General features: G+C 36.5%; 2 protein-coding genes across 2 annotated transcripts; both read right to left on the reverse strand.

The window, feature by feature from the left end:
• Nucleotides 1-2,865: 2,865 nt before the first annotated feature.
• LOC146461812 (ADP-ribosylation factor 1-like) lies at nucleotides 2,866-8,012 on the reverse strand. The gene is made up of 5 exons (XM_085086547.1): nucleotides 7,905-8,012; nucleotides 7,628-7,804; nucleotides 7,394-7,504; nucleotides 7,144-7,268; nucleotides 2,866-4,158 (listed from the first exon to the last, which is right to left on the reverse strand). The coding sequence occupies exons 2-5, from the start codon at nucleotides 7,773-7,775 to the stop codon at nucleotides 3,997-3,999; spliced, it is 546 nt and encodes a 181-aa protein (XP_084942673.1). The 5' UTR covers nucleotides 7,776-7,804; nucleotides 7,905-8,012; the 3' UTR covers nucleotides 2,866-3,996.
• A 2,376-nt stretch (nucleotides 8,013-10,388) lies between these two features.
• LOC146461813 (ADP-ribosylation factor 1) lies at nucleotides 10,389-13,775 on the reverse strand. Its single transcript, XM_085086484.1, has 5 exons — nucleotides 13,642-13,775; nucleotides 13,363-13,542; nucleotides 13,139-13,249; nucleotides 12,851-12,975; nucleotides 10,389-10,948 (listed from the first exon to the last, which is right to left on the reverse strand). The coding sequence occupies exons 2-5, from the start codon at nucleotides 13,508-13,510 to the stop codon at nucleotides 10,787-10,789; spliced, it is 546 nt and encodes a 181-aa protein (XP_084942610.1). The 5' UTR covers nucleotides 13,511-13,542; nucleotides 13,642-13,775; the 3' UTR covers nucleotides 10,389-10,786.

Raw genomic sequence — 13,775 nt, forward strand, 5'->3', positions numbered from 1 at the left:
TGGAAAGGAAGGCAAATCTCACTATAAAATGGTGTTCCCTAGAACCTTTCCTGTGGTTATTTTAATTACACTTGAATTTATTACAGTCAGTCTACAACGTGCATGACCAGTATTTCTGAGAATGAAATGAACATTCCAAATTCCTCTTTGTAAATGTCTGGCATTTAATTGGAATCTTTGAGATTTCTCTGGAAATCTTTTCTAAACATTACCTGAAAAAAAAAATCAGAGTTGGCATCATGTAAATCGAGTTTGTTGTGGGTTCTCTTTCTTGCTCAAAGCTTTTTTCTTTGGTTTTCCTTTCTCCTAAAAAAAAAAACCACAAGTCTCCTGTTGCTCAGTGGTAGAGCACCCGAACTAGTAATTTGAAGGTTTTAGGTTCGACTCCTGATAGGGGCACTTGTATTTTTTTAACGAGTTTGCTTGTGTCAGTTACTGATTAACATTCCCAATATTATATTTGTTTTCATTTTATATTCATTTTTTCTATTCTACTTATAATTTTAACTAAATAGTTAGTTTATAAATTGGCCTATTATAAGGGGCACAGCATGCCCCTCTCCTCTGCTCCCCTATATGAATATTATTGTTTTCGAGTTAATTGTAATTTATTTAATATATTTTGTACATAACTATTTAATACTTGTGCATTAGTATTAGGAGTGGAGAAAACAAATAAATAAAATGAAAAAAGTGGGTTTTTTTTCCTTTTATTTATCTACTTAATCAAAACATAAATAAAACAGCAAGTTTGAGACTGAATTTAATCAGGGTGGGCTTTCTGGTTGTTGAAGTTTCAAATTGGTCAACACAACCTACCCAAGTACAAGAGGTTTAAAATTCTTTCTTCTTTCTCTTCAAACAAACCTGAGTTTTAACAAATTTGTAGAGATATACATGCCATGTTTAACATGTTGCATTTCTTTGTTTACCTGCAAGTTTACACGTGGCTCGTCCTAGGCTTCAAAATTTGTGGAAGACTCTTTATGTTCTCTGTTTTTAGCTCTTGTTACCTTGACAACCCAGAAAACACCAGACATAACTTCAACATGGACATTTACTGTGTCACTGAGGTTCTTAATTGACATGAATTTTTTTCCAGTTTGCATTTATTTTGTCATTTGTTAAATACAAGAACAAAGGAAAATAATAATTCAACCAAGGATAAAATGGAACCATGACATACCGGTATGCATCCCTTGATAAACATTTTGCATTTCTTTGATACCTGCAAGTGTTCAAGTGGCTCGCCGTAGGTTTCAAAAGTTGTTACCATGGAATACTCTAATGGTCAGTTTAGACGGTGCTTTAAAAAACCACACTCTAAGCCATTTTCAATTTTGCCAACAGTCACATCTAAACATTGTATGCTGCTGACTGTAATAGAAAACTAAAAAGCTTAAATGCAACTTAAAGGCAACCACTTACGAACAGATTTTGAGGCCCACTGATTAATCTTATTGTTAAGCCGTGGCCTAAGTTAGACTCTGTTTAAATAACTGGCCCTTAATGTTCTTTTATTTCCCAGTTCTCTTATTACCTTGACAACCCATAAAATACCCTGGACATAACTTCAACGTGGATGTTTTAAACTGTGACACTGAGGTTTTAAATTAACATGAGTTTTTTGTTTTGTTTTGTTTTGTGTTTTTTTCAATTTGCATTTCTTTCATTATTTGTTAACTACAAAAACAAAAATTAATCAACCAACAATAAAATGGAACCACAACAAATGCATGCCTTGTTGAACATTTTGCATTCCTTTGTTATCTGCAAGTTTACAAGTGGCTCGTCCTAGGGTTCAACTCTTTTATTACCTTGACAACCCATAAAATACCAGACATAACTTTAACATGGATGTTTACTGTGACACCAGAGGTTTTAAATTAACATTGTTTTTTGTTGTTGCTGTTGTTTTGTTTTTTAAATTTGCATTAATTTCATTGAGCATTATTTTTTTTTTTTTTTTTGGAGTAAAGTACATTACAGTACAGTCTACAAAACCTCAGAAAATTAATAAGGACATTGGGAATCAATTTTATTAGAATCCAGTCACACTACTATAAAATAAACTTAACATACTTGTTGTTACATTAGGATACATTAAGATCAGGTTCAATGGATGGCCACTTATTTCTGAAAGAAGACTAACAATATACTGTATAATTTACCAAAATTATCGGTATAGAATGATTTTCTTATGGGTTATGACTTAGTTGCTTTGTCATTGATGAAGGCATCTGCACTGCTCAGGACACAGTCTTCATCCAATCAAACTCAACACCATTCATGACTAAGTTACTGATATCACTTACACAAGAAAAAAAATCAAAAATTTAAAATTACAACTCATCTTATAAGGAAGTGGTAAAAACTACTATACTCGAACAGGACCCATCACACCACAAAATAGATGGCAGTCTCTGCCTGCACCCTGCACTCCCCCCCCTCCCCGCCCCCCTTCATCAAACTCAAAAAATGGTGTCTCTATTGCATAGCTACCCCTCTATCCAGCAGTAAAAAATGATAATGAGATTCAAACGTCACTTTTCTTGTTTATCTAACAATACTGATTCTTGCTAGCTGAGTATTTCTGTGTCAACCCAAATTTTCAAGCCAATAAAATTTTGTCTGTAATTTTCATGAGATAGGTGGTGTCTTCAATACCCCCCTTTCCCAGACAAGGTGGGTCCTCTTCAAACAAACTTGTCATGGCCAGTTCCATAAATATCTGCTTGTTCCCATTGGACAAAACACGTCATGGGGTAAAAAATTGGACAGCAGTTATCAGACAACAACAGTTGTCTGATTTGATAACAGTCACCCTATATTTTTAATGACAAAACCAAAGAGAGAACATCGTAGTTTTAGGTGTTAATTGTTGTAATCAAATCACAGTTTAATAAAATCTAGTAAACTAGTGAGCTAACAGTTATTTGGCTGCAATCAGGCAATGACCATCACTGGCTGTTCTGTCCTTTCCACAGTAAAGTGTGTGCATTTCTGAAATTAATTGGAGGGTTATGATTTCCAGTTTGCTGATATATTGAATGAAAATGCCCTCAGCTTAAAGATTGTCCGCTAAATTCCACAGTTCATTTTAAGAACAATGTTTCAGCTTTGGGCATTATCCTCCAATATTCCAGCCACCTGAAGGGGTTTATTATCAATGTTACTAAAAAGCCCAATATATACAGAGCAGGAGAAACCAAATACAACTCAACCCTTACATTGAATACAGAACTTATTAAGATGTATGATGTTATTTACTTGTCAACAACGGGCACCAGACTTGTTCTAAAACCGTTCCAGCTAAAAATGTCTCTACTAGCCTAGCAAATTGATCCCACATTGAAATTAGAATGAGAGAAAATGGCAAACCAAGGTCGCAATGTCTACCTATTATAATTGCATATACAACACTAGAAAACTACAACTTTTTTACTGTTTTATTGTACTGGAAAAACAGAAGAACTTTGGTATAATTAAACATGTGGCTAGCTTGAACTCTTTTGTAACCTGCAATGAGGCTCTACACTGTATTTGCATTTCGCTTGCTAAACCATTCCTATGAAGCAGACTTTGATTTCATAAGAGAACATAAGATTGGATTACAGATTGCAGATTAGTCTTTTGAAACTTAGAAAGCAGATGATTGACGATAACTACAACAGGCTTTTGTCAAAGTCACCAAGCCCTAGCAATATAATTATTATAATAACGAATGAGACAAAAGTTAACTGGAAAGTTGTTTCCAGATTTAGTTGACTTTCACTGTGAATTCTAAGAAAACAAATTGACAACACAAGACAACAAAATACATGTATTGATTTCCTAAGAAAATAAAAGCAGGAACACTACAATGTACATACTATGAAATGTGCAGTCATAGGTATTTTAGTGGCATTGCATTATGTGATTTTTCCCAGTATTACCATATTGGCTTTTTATCTATTAAACCATGTCTACTGTTTGTACAGTGTAGGTGTAACCACACTACTTCTGTCTCTTCAACTGATTAGAAAGCCAATCCAGTCCTTCATATAAACCATCTCCACTTGTTGCACAAGTCGCTTGTATGTACCAATTACGACTTCTTAAGCTTTGTAAGCCTAGCTTATCTGTGATTTCTGCAGCATTCATTGCATTTGGTAAATCCTGAAAGATGATAAAACATCAAAATTTCAATCTGAGTTCAAGTTAGTGATTTTAATAATATTAATAATAATAATTTTTTTATTATTATAATAATCTCTTTATTAACATATTCCAAGCAAATTGTTATTTACAAGTTAAAAGTAGAAAAAAGAACTATTAAAACCTATTTACACAGAACTACGTGCAGGCATCAAAAAGCTTTATAAAAACACAAGCGTTAAACAAATCAATATTGTTTTCGACTTTCTCGGAGGCTAGCATGAGGAGTTAAGGAAAGGACTAAGCTCAATAACGAAAACTGACAAAGAGCTGTCCTTTTGAACACTGTCAGAAATGGATTATCTGCCAGAACGCAAATATAGTTTTAACTATATTTAAGAAGTTCTATGAATACGTATAAACTGTTTGAATGTAATGAAAATGATTGAGTGTAACATAACTAGCCCAGACCTGTGTCTGCAAGTTATGTAAATAATTTATGAAAACAAAAATGAAATCTTCAATAATAATAATAATAATAATAATAATAATAATAATAATAATAAATAATAATAATAATAATAATAATAATAATAATAATAATAATAATAATAAAAGAAAATAACGGGAGATGTAAAGAATCGACCATAAGAGGACACAGAAAAAATCTGAGCCCCAGATGGGATTCGAACCCACAACCCTCCGTGTTCTAGAACGGATGCTCTAACCTCTGAGCTACTGAGGAAAGAGCATCAGATCTAGAACACAGAGGGTCGTGGGTTCGAATCCCATCTGGGGCTCAGATTTTTTCTGTGTCCTCTTATGGTTGATTCTTTACATCTCCTGTTATTTTCCTTTATTAATATCATGCAATAATAATAATATTAATAATATTTATTACTACACACTAAACATATATGAATATAACAAATAATAATAATAATAATAATAATAATTATAATAATAATAATAATAATAATAATAATAATTATAATAATATAATGATGATGATGCATAGAGGAAATTATGACTACACAGGAAACCCCTGCTAACTTGAAAGCCCAAGGGAAACGAAAAATAGTTCAAGTTAGTAGGGTTAGTATTGAATATCTTGTCAATAACAAAATATTCTGGTTTTGTCATTCTTTCACATCAATCACGAGTCAGACTTGTTTTATAGGAGCCTTTGACAACAATGTTTAGTTTGGTAATTTAAGGCAAAATTTTAACAAACTGAAAGGTTGAGATCTAGTTAAGGACATTTCCATACATTACAATCATGTTATCATTACAAATAAATTAAAGATTTTGACACATCAGTTAGCTGTGTTCTGACATCGTGACCAACATTTTTAAAAAAGAGTTCAAGTAATCAATCCATGTAAGTTTGAGCCAAGGGAAAGTAAGATTTGTTCAAATTTGCAGGGAGTTTAAGTTAAATGAGTTCACATTAGCTGATAAATAATGACTAAATGCATGGGCTCAAATCCTGGGGAAATCAGATTTTGATTGAGTTGGCAGGGAGTTGGGATCATGACTAAAACACCACACAAGTACATAAGGGTAACATACGGGTAACATACGAGTAACATACGGAACATACGGATACATAGGAATACATACAACTAACATACGAGTAACATACAAGTAGCCTTGCAAGCATTTTTTACGTCAGCAAACATGTACCCAGGTCAGTTTGAGGGGGGGGGGGGGGGGATGTTGATCGCCACCCCCCTTAGATTTTGCAAATTTTGGAAAGGAGATTTACTCTGTTGCTGAAACTTTAAGCAACTGTTCGTTTATAGCTTGGGGAATTTTTTTAATGTGTCAACTGTTCCCAAAATTCAACATTTTTACATGTACATGGTTACATTTAAGCTTTCTGTCTTGATTTTGCACTGATTTATTGCCATTTCATAACCAACTAAGGTGAAATAGTAAAATCAAGATGGCGGATCTGCTGACATCATACAACGTCAGCCGCATCCAAAATATATTGTCATCTTGTAGCGCAAGCTAATGGTTTTGCACTCCATGTGAATTTATTTTACTGTGACTAAATTTAACGAAAGCCTTTGGGGGTCGATCAACATCCCCCCCCCCCCCCCCCTCAAACTGAACCGGGTAAGAGTTTGCTGACGTGAAAAATGCTTGCAAGGCTTATAATTAGAGCTTCCTTTATGATAAAAACATTCGTACTACTCGTACGTATTCATATGTATCCGTATGTTAGTCGTATGTATCCGTATGTTACTCGTATGTTACTCGTGTGTTAGTCGTATGTATTCGTATGTATTCGTATGTATCCGTATGTTCCGTATGTTACTCGTATGTTACCCGTATGTACTCGTGTGGTGTTGTAGTCATGATCGGGAGTTGGAGTTAATCAAGTTTGAGTTTGGGAGGTTCTACTGTAATACCAGCACTACAGAGAGGACCAAAACTGGTGTCTCATCAAAATACAACCATTACTGTGACCTCAAAATTGGTGCCAAAACCAATCCGACGTTGGATTTAATAAATAAATGCCTGTGGATATCATGTGGTTAAAAATGGGATGAATAAAGACAACAACGCCATTCAAAATTCAACAGCAACATTCCATGCATATTTTTACATTCATTGCTAGGAATCAAAGGTTTTATGTCAATGGTTCGTTTTGTTAAGGCATCAAATGTTTATTGTTGTTTGAATAGTTGTCAAGTCGTTTGATGTAGCGCTTTATACACCAAATGAAAAGCAAAAGGGCAGTGTAACACACCGTTTAGAAACTATCGCGGTGTAAATGAGCTGAAAATCATAAGCTAAATATTTCGGTTTTAAAACACTTTGAGCTAGAGTAGCATAAAATATAAACGTGATAGCGAAAACAATTTCTTTTATCTCGACTCAAATCATGACATTTTTTACTGTCTGCGTGCAGGCTTACGAACACAACTACTATAAGTAAACTGCCCTGACATCACTTTAAATTTTACGAATGTTTTGTAATTTTTTTAAGCTTACCTGTTTGTTCGCGAAAACGAGAAGTATAGCATCTCTAAGTTCATCTTCATTCAACATTCTGTTCAGTTCATCCCTAGCTTCGCCAGCACGTTCCCGATCGTTGCTATCCACTACGAAGATTAGACCTAAAACATTCAGTCAAAGAAAAAAGTAACCCTGACTGCGAAAAATACACAGACATCAAGCAAAATGTTAACAAGTTGAAAAACTTCACCATCCATTCGAATTAACGAACCGGCAAAAAGCTTACCTTGTGTGTTTTGGAAGTAATGTCGCCAAAGTGGTCTGATTTTATCCTGGCCACCTACATCCCACACTGTAAAACTAATATTCTTGTATTCCACTGTTTCTACGTTGAAACCTACAAGCAAACGTTCAAAATCATAGACAAACTAACGAACATCGAGCGGAGAATTAAATACGGTTCACGCCAATTAGAACGACCCAACTGTCGATCGCGTAAAACGGCGCTCACATAACTCACCAATTGTTGGGATGGTTGTAACGATTTCACCGAGTTTCAGCTTGTAAAGAATCGTGGTTTTTCCGGCAGCATCAAGACCAACCATAAGAATTCTCATCTCCTTCTTCCCAAACAGTCCTGAGAACAATTTAGCAAAAGCACTTCCCATGTTCGCGATCGAAGTTAACGTACCACTAGCTGAAAAAGACGAGAAATTGTTAGCCAACAGTGAGCTGGAAAAGTCATCAACGCCTCCTCAAATTGTCTGAGGGCATTCTTTTATAATGGTAGTATTTACCCTGGAAAAGTCACCGGTTGTACGGAGTTATAAGTTTTTAAAAAAGCTTTGATTTTAGTGAAGACGCTTAGGATATCGCAAAGGATGGCATTCTCGTCTCCAGAGCTCTCGCGGTTCGCGCATTCCGTTGCGGGGCATGGGCAGGCGCCTTTTTCCGGTCGGTGAAAATTGCGGGTAATATTGTGGGTAGCATCCCCCTTATTTCTTACGAAATTTTCTTATATTTTTACGCTTGGCAGGTGCCACTGTCTGGGTGATATGGTTGTGCGTATGTGTTTGGTACTGGCCAACACCGCTGTGTAGCGTCAAACGCAAAAAAAAAGAAAAAAAAAACTACATGTACAGCAAAACTACAGTAATATCGCCCATCTCAAATTGAATGCACATGCACACAAAAGAAAACCACGGGAAACGGTCCAACAACGGTCACCTTCCCATGGTGCCTCACGATCGTTCAAAATGGAGGACAAGGCTGGGAGGAAACGAGAAAATTGCTTATACGGGGTTTGAAGAAGACTAATTTGGGTAATTTGAAACCAAGGCAGATGAACAATTGACATGCCTAGTTGAACAGTCACCTCCAACTACCCGTTTACGTTATTTTCCCAGTGACCAATATACCATTTTAGAAGGGGTCTAACCCAACACAGATTTTCTGTAAATATTTTTTACTTCCGTGCCAGACTGCATGTAGTCTCTTTCTTCTAACTTTTTTTCTTTTTCGATCAAGAACGAAGTAGGGGAACATCTCTCCCCAACCCCTCCTCGTTTTCACCGCTAATTTTTAACTGCTCACACTTCCATGGGTGTTTTTTTTCCTGTAGTTTGGAACAAGCTACAACACTCACTCAGTAAAGTAATAGGAACATTGGGAATAAATTTTATTAAATTCAATTACATAGTTTCTAAACAAGGACACATTACCAAAACGTTTCAAAGGATGATGGGTATTACAAAACCAGACAACTTGAGCAGCCCAAGGCTTCCTGAGGGAAGACTGGAACTATAGTCGTCAGTATTTATGGACCGATTTTTTTGCGGGCTGATTGCTTTGCCTACTACATTATCAGTTGGAATGTGGAACCTTCGCATCAGAGTTTGAGTACTACTTTCAAATTTCAAATCAGTGACATCCCCAGAACTCTCCCTCCTTCCCGTTGTTAATAGTGTGCTTATGCAACAGGACGGCTGAGGGAAGAGGACGGTGAAATATTGTTGTGTGACTAAAATGACATCTTAAGTACATTCACAATGTTAGGCATTTTTCGACTGAAACTGGTGTTTTCTCATCTGTGACAACCTGAAAACCATGAGCAGTTGGAATGTTACAATCTTGAGTCACGAATACTTGGCCGTCACGTTGGTCACACAAGCACAATTTGCCCTCCCGCCACATCAGCCGTCCTCTTGCATAAACTCGCTAATGATCAGATAAGGAGACCCTAAAAGCATGACTGGTGTGACAAGCGGTTACCTAAACCATGCAAAGTAGAGTTGACAAGTCGTACTCGCAGTTACATCTGAAGGTCCCTTTTCTCCAATCAAACCCAAACATAACCATGAATTAGCGTGGGAAATAATTATTTCCAGTGTTCGACGTTGATTACAGGTACACAACAAAACATCACAAGGTCACTCTACAACAACAGTGACCCAATATATACAGAGCAGAAGAAACCACATTCAACTCCATTCTCCATCTTTGATGGGCTGCAATTTTGGAAGTTTGATGTCCAAACAGAAACAAGGCTTGTTCCTTAAACATTTCCAGCCAAAACATTTTACTCTGCTGGCCCAGCAATTGACCCCATAATTAAATCAGGAGAGAAAACAGTAAGCAAAGGTGGCGAGGCCTTTGCTCAATATTTCCATTTATTATTCAACACATTGTAACAATGCCCAAATATGGTCACAATGCATTGAAAATTTGTTGTCCATAGTCAACAGATTTCCTGCGATATATGTAATTTAGTGTTGGTGATAAAAATAGCAAAATCAAGATCGTCTCCAGCTTTTCTGCAATAAAACTGTGCTTTGTTATCAATGTATTGAGTAATAAAACAATATTATCCTGCTCAATCTTGTGGAATATCCCCTAATTTTGGCTCACTCAGCCTATGGCCTCATCAGCTAAGAATCAAGAAATATCCCGCACAATTTTGCAGGATACATGTAATTATTAAAAACTGGATCATTGTATAATGCAATTCGAACGATTTGATTGGCTTAGCGGCCATGGTATATGAGCCATTATACCATGCCCGAGAAATAGAGACCATTAAGTTGTCTTCTCAGTGTTCTTGCAAAGTGAAATCAGCAAAATCTAGCAATATTTCTTGATTGTTTTTAATAAAACAATTATTCCACTCACGCTTGTTGGATATGAGATGATTATAGCCAACTCGGCGCTACGCGCCTAGTTGGCTATCTATCATCTCATATCCAACGCGCGCTCGTGGAATAATTGTTAAGTATACGCAATACTCACAACATACTACAATTTTTTATTATTTTGCTTTACATGAAAAAAAAAACTTTGGCATTTAACATGTGACTAGCTTCAGATTTGTGGACATTGCATAGCAAGTTCAACTATAGACGAGTTTTTGTCTATATAATTGGGCCCTCTACCAAAATGTACATTGATGAAAAAGAGAAAATGCGACGGGAAAGTTGTTCACTTGTTCAGTTATTTTGCGCTGTGAATTCTAAAAAAATTAACAGCACAAGACAACAATAAAAAAAATTGTCTAGGAAAATAAAGCAGGGACACTATTTAACATGAAAAGTACAATCATGAGTGTTTTAGTGACATTGGATTTTGCTATTCTCCCTGCACAACTGTCTCTTCCATATGCTTATTGCTTGCTGCTGTGGCTGCACTACTTGGCATTTTTCAACTGATTAGAAAGCCAATCAAGTCCTTCATATAAACCATCTCCACTTGTTGCACAAGTTGCTTGTATGTACCATGTGCGGTTTCTTAAGCTGTGTAAGCCGAGCTTATCTGTAATTTCTGCTGCATTCATTGCATTTGGTAAATCCTGAAAGACAACAAACATCATATTACAGAGCAGCAACAACAACATCAATGGCAGCAGTACTGCTACGTTGAGAAAAACCATAAGTCGCCAGATTAGCACCCAGCAGGCATAAGACTAATGGTAGCGAACAAGTCACAGACTGGTAACAATTCAGTTCTGGCTATACGTGCTTTCACTAGCCATTTTAGCCAGTAAAAATTGTAATGCATTGGAGTGTTGGATGGAAAATCAAAACTAAAAATTCTTTAATTTCAAAAGCAAATTGATTGAAAACTAATAATAAGCCTACTTTTTTCCTTTAAGAATTTTAGATACTCCTTTACTATGTAACTCATCACAAATTGCTGTGAAGCGACTGACATGCTGGTTTTTTTTTGGGTGTCAGCAATTCCTTCTGGAATGAAGGTTATATGTTGTAGGTGAACTTCTTTTGGATTATACTCTAATTTAGAGGATCGCAATTGCATGTGTGTAGTAGTCTAAAAGTTTGCTTGGAAATTTTGGACTCGGCTCAGTCAACATGATGCTCCCTCAGTGGTCAAATGTCTTTGCTATTGTATAAAACCAACAGATTTTATTTTCTATTAACAACACCAGTTTTAAGTTTGAAATAAATGTTTTGGATGACCTCCATCCATCTTTCAGTTTCTTCAGTTTTTAAAACCGCGTGTTGTTATTTGAACATCATTTCTTGCCTGCTGTTATTCTGTAGACTTCATTTTGCTGTGGGTCTGTACTCTGATAACAGACAGAGGACGTCAAAATGTGGTAAGAACATCAGTCACTCATACTTCTTTGTTCTCACCATGTTTTGACGTCATCTGTGCATTGTCGGAGTACATACAGATCTCAAAATGAAATCTATTGTTGGTCAAGAGAATTTACAAAGAATGTGCACGTTGGGATTTTACAAGGGCCGCATAAACTAGGTTGATAAAAACAAAAGTCATAGCAGTAAGTGAATTCTGATTGGTCAGTCCTTTCTGAAGACAATGAGAACAATAGGGGACAAAAAATTCCTTTCTATGGTAGGCTTCAAACGAGGAGTGCGCACTGATGTGCCCGAAATCACGGCCGGTTTTGGCCGGCACGGTGCGTAATGGGTTAAGGAAATGGTTATCTGCACACTGTCTATTTTCATTGTCACAATTATGTGCTAATTGTAGATATTGTACCCTGTTCAAATAATGAAAGATTTCTACTGGTCAAAATATTGTGAAGTGTTTGATCTGTCTGTCTTTCTTCTGCTGTCGTGTTTCAAGAACAACAAAATAATTTTAGTTGGAGACTATGACACATGAGCATAAGGTGACTTTTGTTTGAATTTGTTACAGTTACGAAATTAAACGTTTTGTTGCCGTAAAAATGTCTGCTCTAGTCTTGACGAGACAACTTTTTTTGAGGGCCCACTTAATACGGACACCTGGATAATACAGACAGTTTGGCTGTAAAGGGTGAATCAATTTGTTCAACCCCCCCCCCCTCCCTATTTGGTATTGACCATCAACTTCAGTGCTAGGGGAGGGCACTTGAATGGAATTTTGGCCCCAAAGGTAAGCCAATTTTCAAAAGTAAAAATGTCTGGGGAACTTTCAAAATGATCGACGCACAAGGTTTCTGAGCCAGGCGTTACAAATCAAATTGAAAGCAAAAGAGCAGTGCTGTAACAACCCATGAAGAGCAACTTTTACGCACTGCCACAGGCCAAATCCGATCCAAACCATAGAGATAATTAAACAGTCTGAACTAAAGTAACATCAAATAAAAGGACTCGATATGGCTTGAGGAAATATTTTTGTAGTTGCGGCAAATCTTGACACATTTTTCCTGTCCATACACTCTTACGAACGCCGCAGCTCAACTATCTTGGCATAATGTTAGTTATTTTTATACTTTTTATACCTGTTTGTTCGCGAAAACGAGAAGTATAGCATCTCTAAGTTCATCTTCACCCAACATCCTGTTCAATTCATCCCTAGCTTCGCCAGCACGTTCCCGATCGTTGCTATCCACTACGAAGATTAGACCTAAAACATTAAATCAAAGAAAAAAATAAATCGCTACTGCGACAAACATACAAGAACCAAGCACAACTTTTCAAAAAATGCTGAGAAAAATGGAAGATACTTTCATTGTCGATCCATATATATTGCACAACATTTCGAAGTCACGAACCGGCAAAAAGCTTACCTTGTGTGTTTTGGAAGTAATGTCGCCAAAGTGGTCTGATTTTGTCCTGGCCACCTACATCCCACACTGTAAAACTAATGTTCTTGTATTCCACTGTTTCTACGTTAAAACCTGCAAACAAAAGTTCATAACCATTATAACTAACTAATATCGAGCAGAGAATAATATACACGAAATAGAACGAACTGCCGATACATCTCGATCGATCGATGTCGCCGGCTTACCAATTGTTGGGATGGTTGTAACGATTTCACCAAGTTTCAGCTTGTAAAGAATCGTGGTTTTTCCGGCGGCATCAAGACCAACCATGAGAATTCTCATCTCCTTCTTGCCAAACAGTCCTTGGAACAATTTAGCAAAAACACCTCCCATGTTCAAGCGTTTTCGATGACTTGAAACCAAAGCTGAAAAGACGAGAAAATATTAGCCAACAGTAAGTCGTTGAAATCCTCAACTCGTCCTCAAATTATCTCAGAACATTCTTCGATAAAGGTAGTATTTACCCTAGAAAAATCTCGGGTTGTAGGGAGTTCTAAGTATAGTTTTTGTGGACAAACTGGCGACAAATTTGCCTAGCAAAAACTTGACCACGTCGTTGTAATCGAGGAAGGAAACTTGTTACTATTGGGCGCGTCAC

The sequence above is a fragment of the Pavona decussata genome, unplaced genomic scaffold (assembly GCF_977016875.1).
Source record: "Pavona decussata unplaced genomic scaffold, jaPavDecu1.1 SCAFFOLD_195, whole genome shotgun sequence".
Classification (NCBI taxonomy): Eukaryota; Metazoa; Cnidaria; class Anthozoa; order Scleractinia; family Agariciidae; genus Pavona; species Pavona decussata.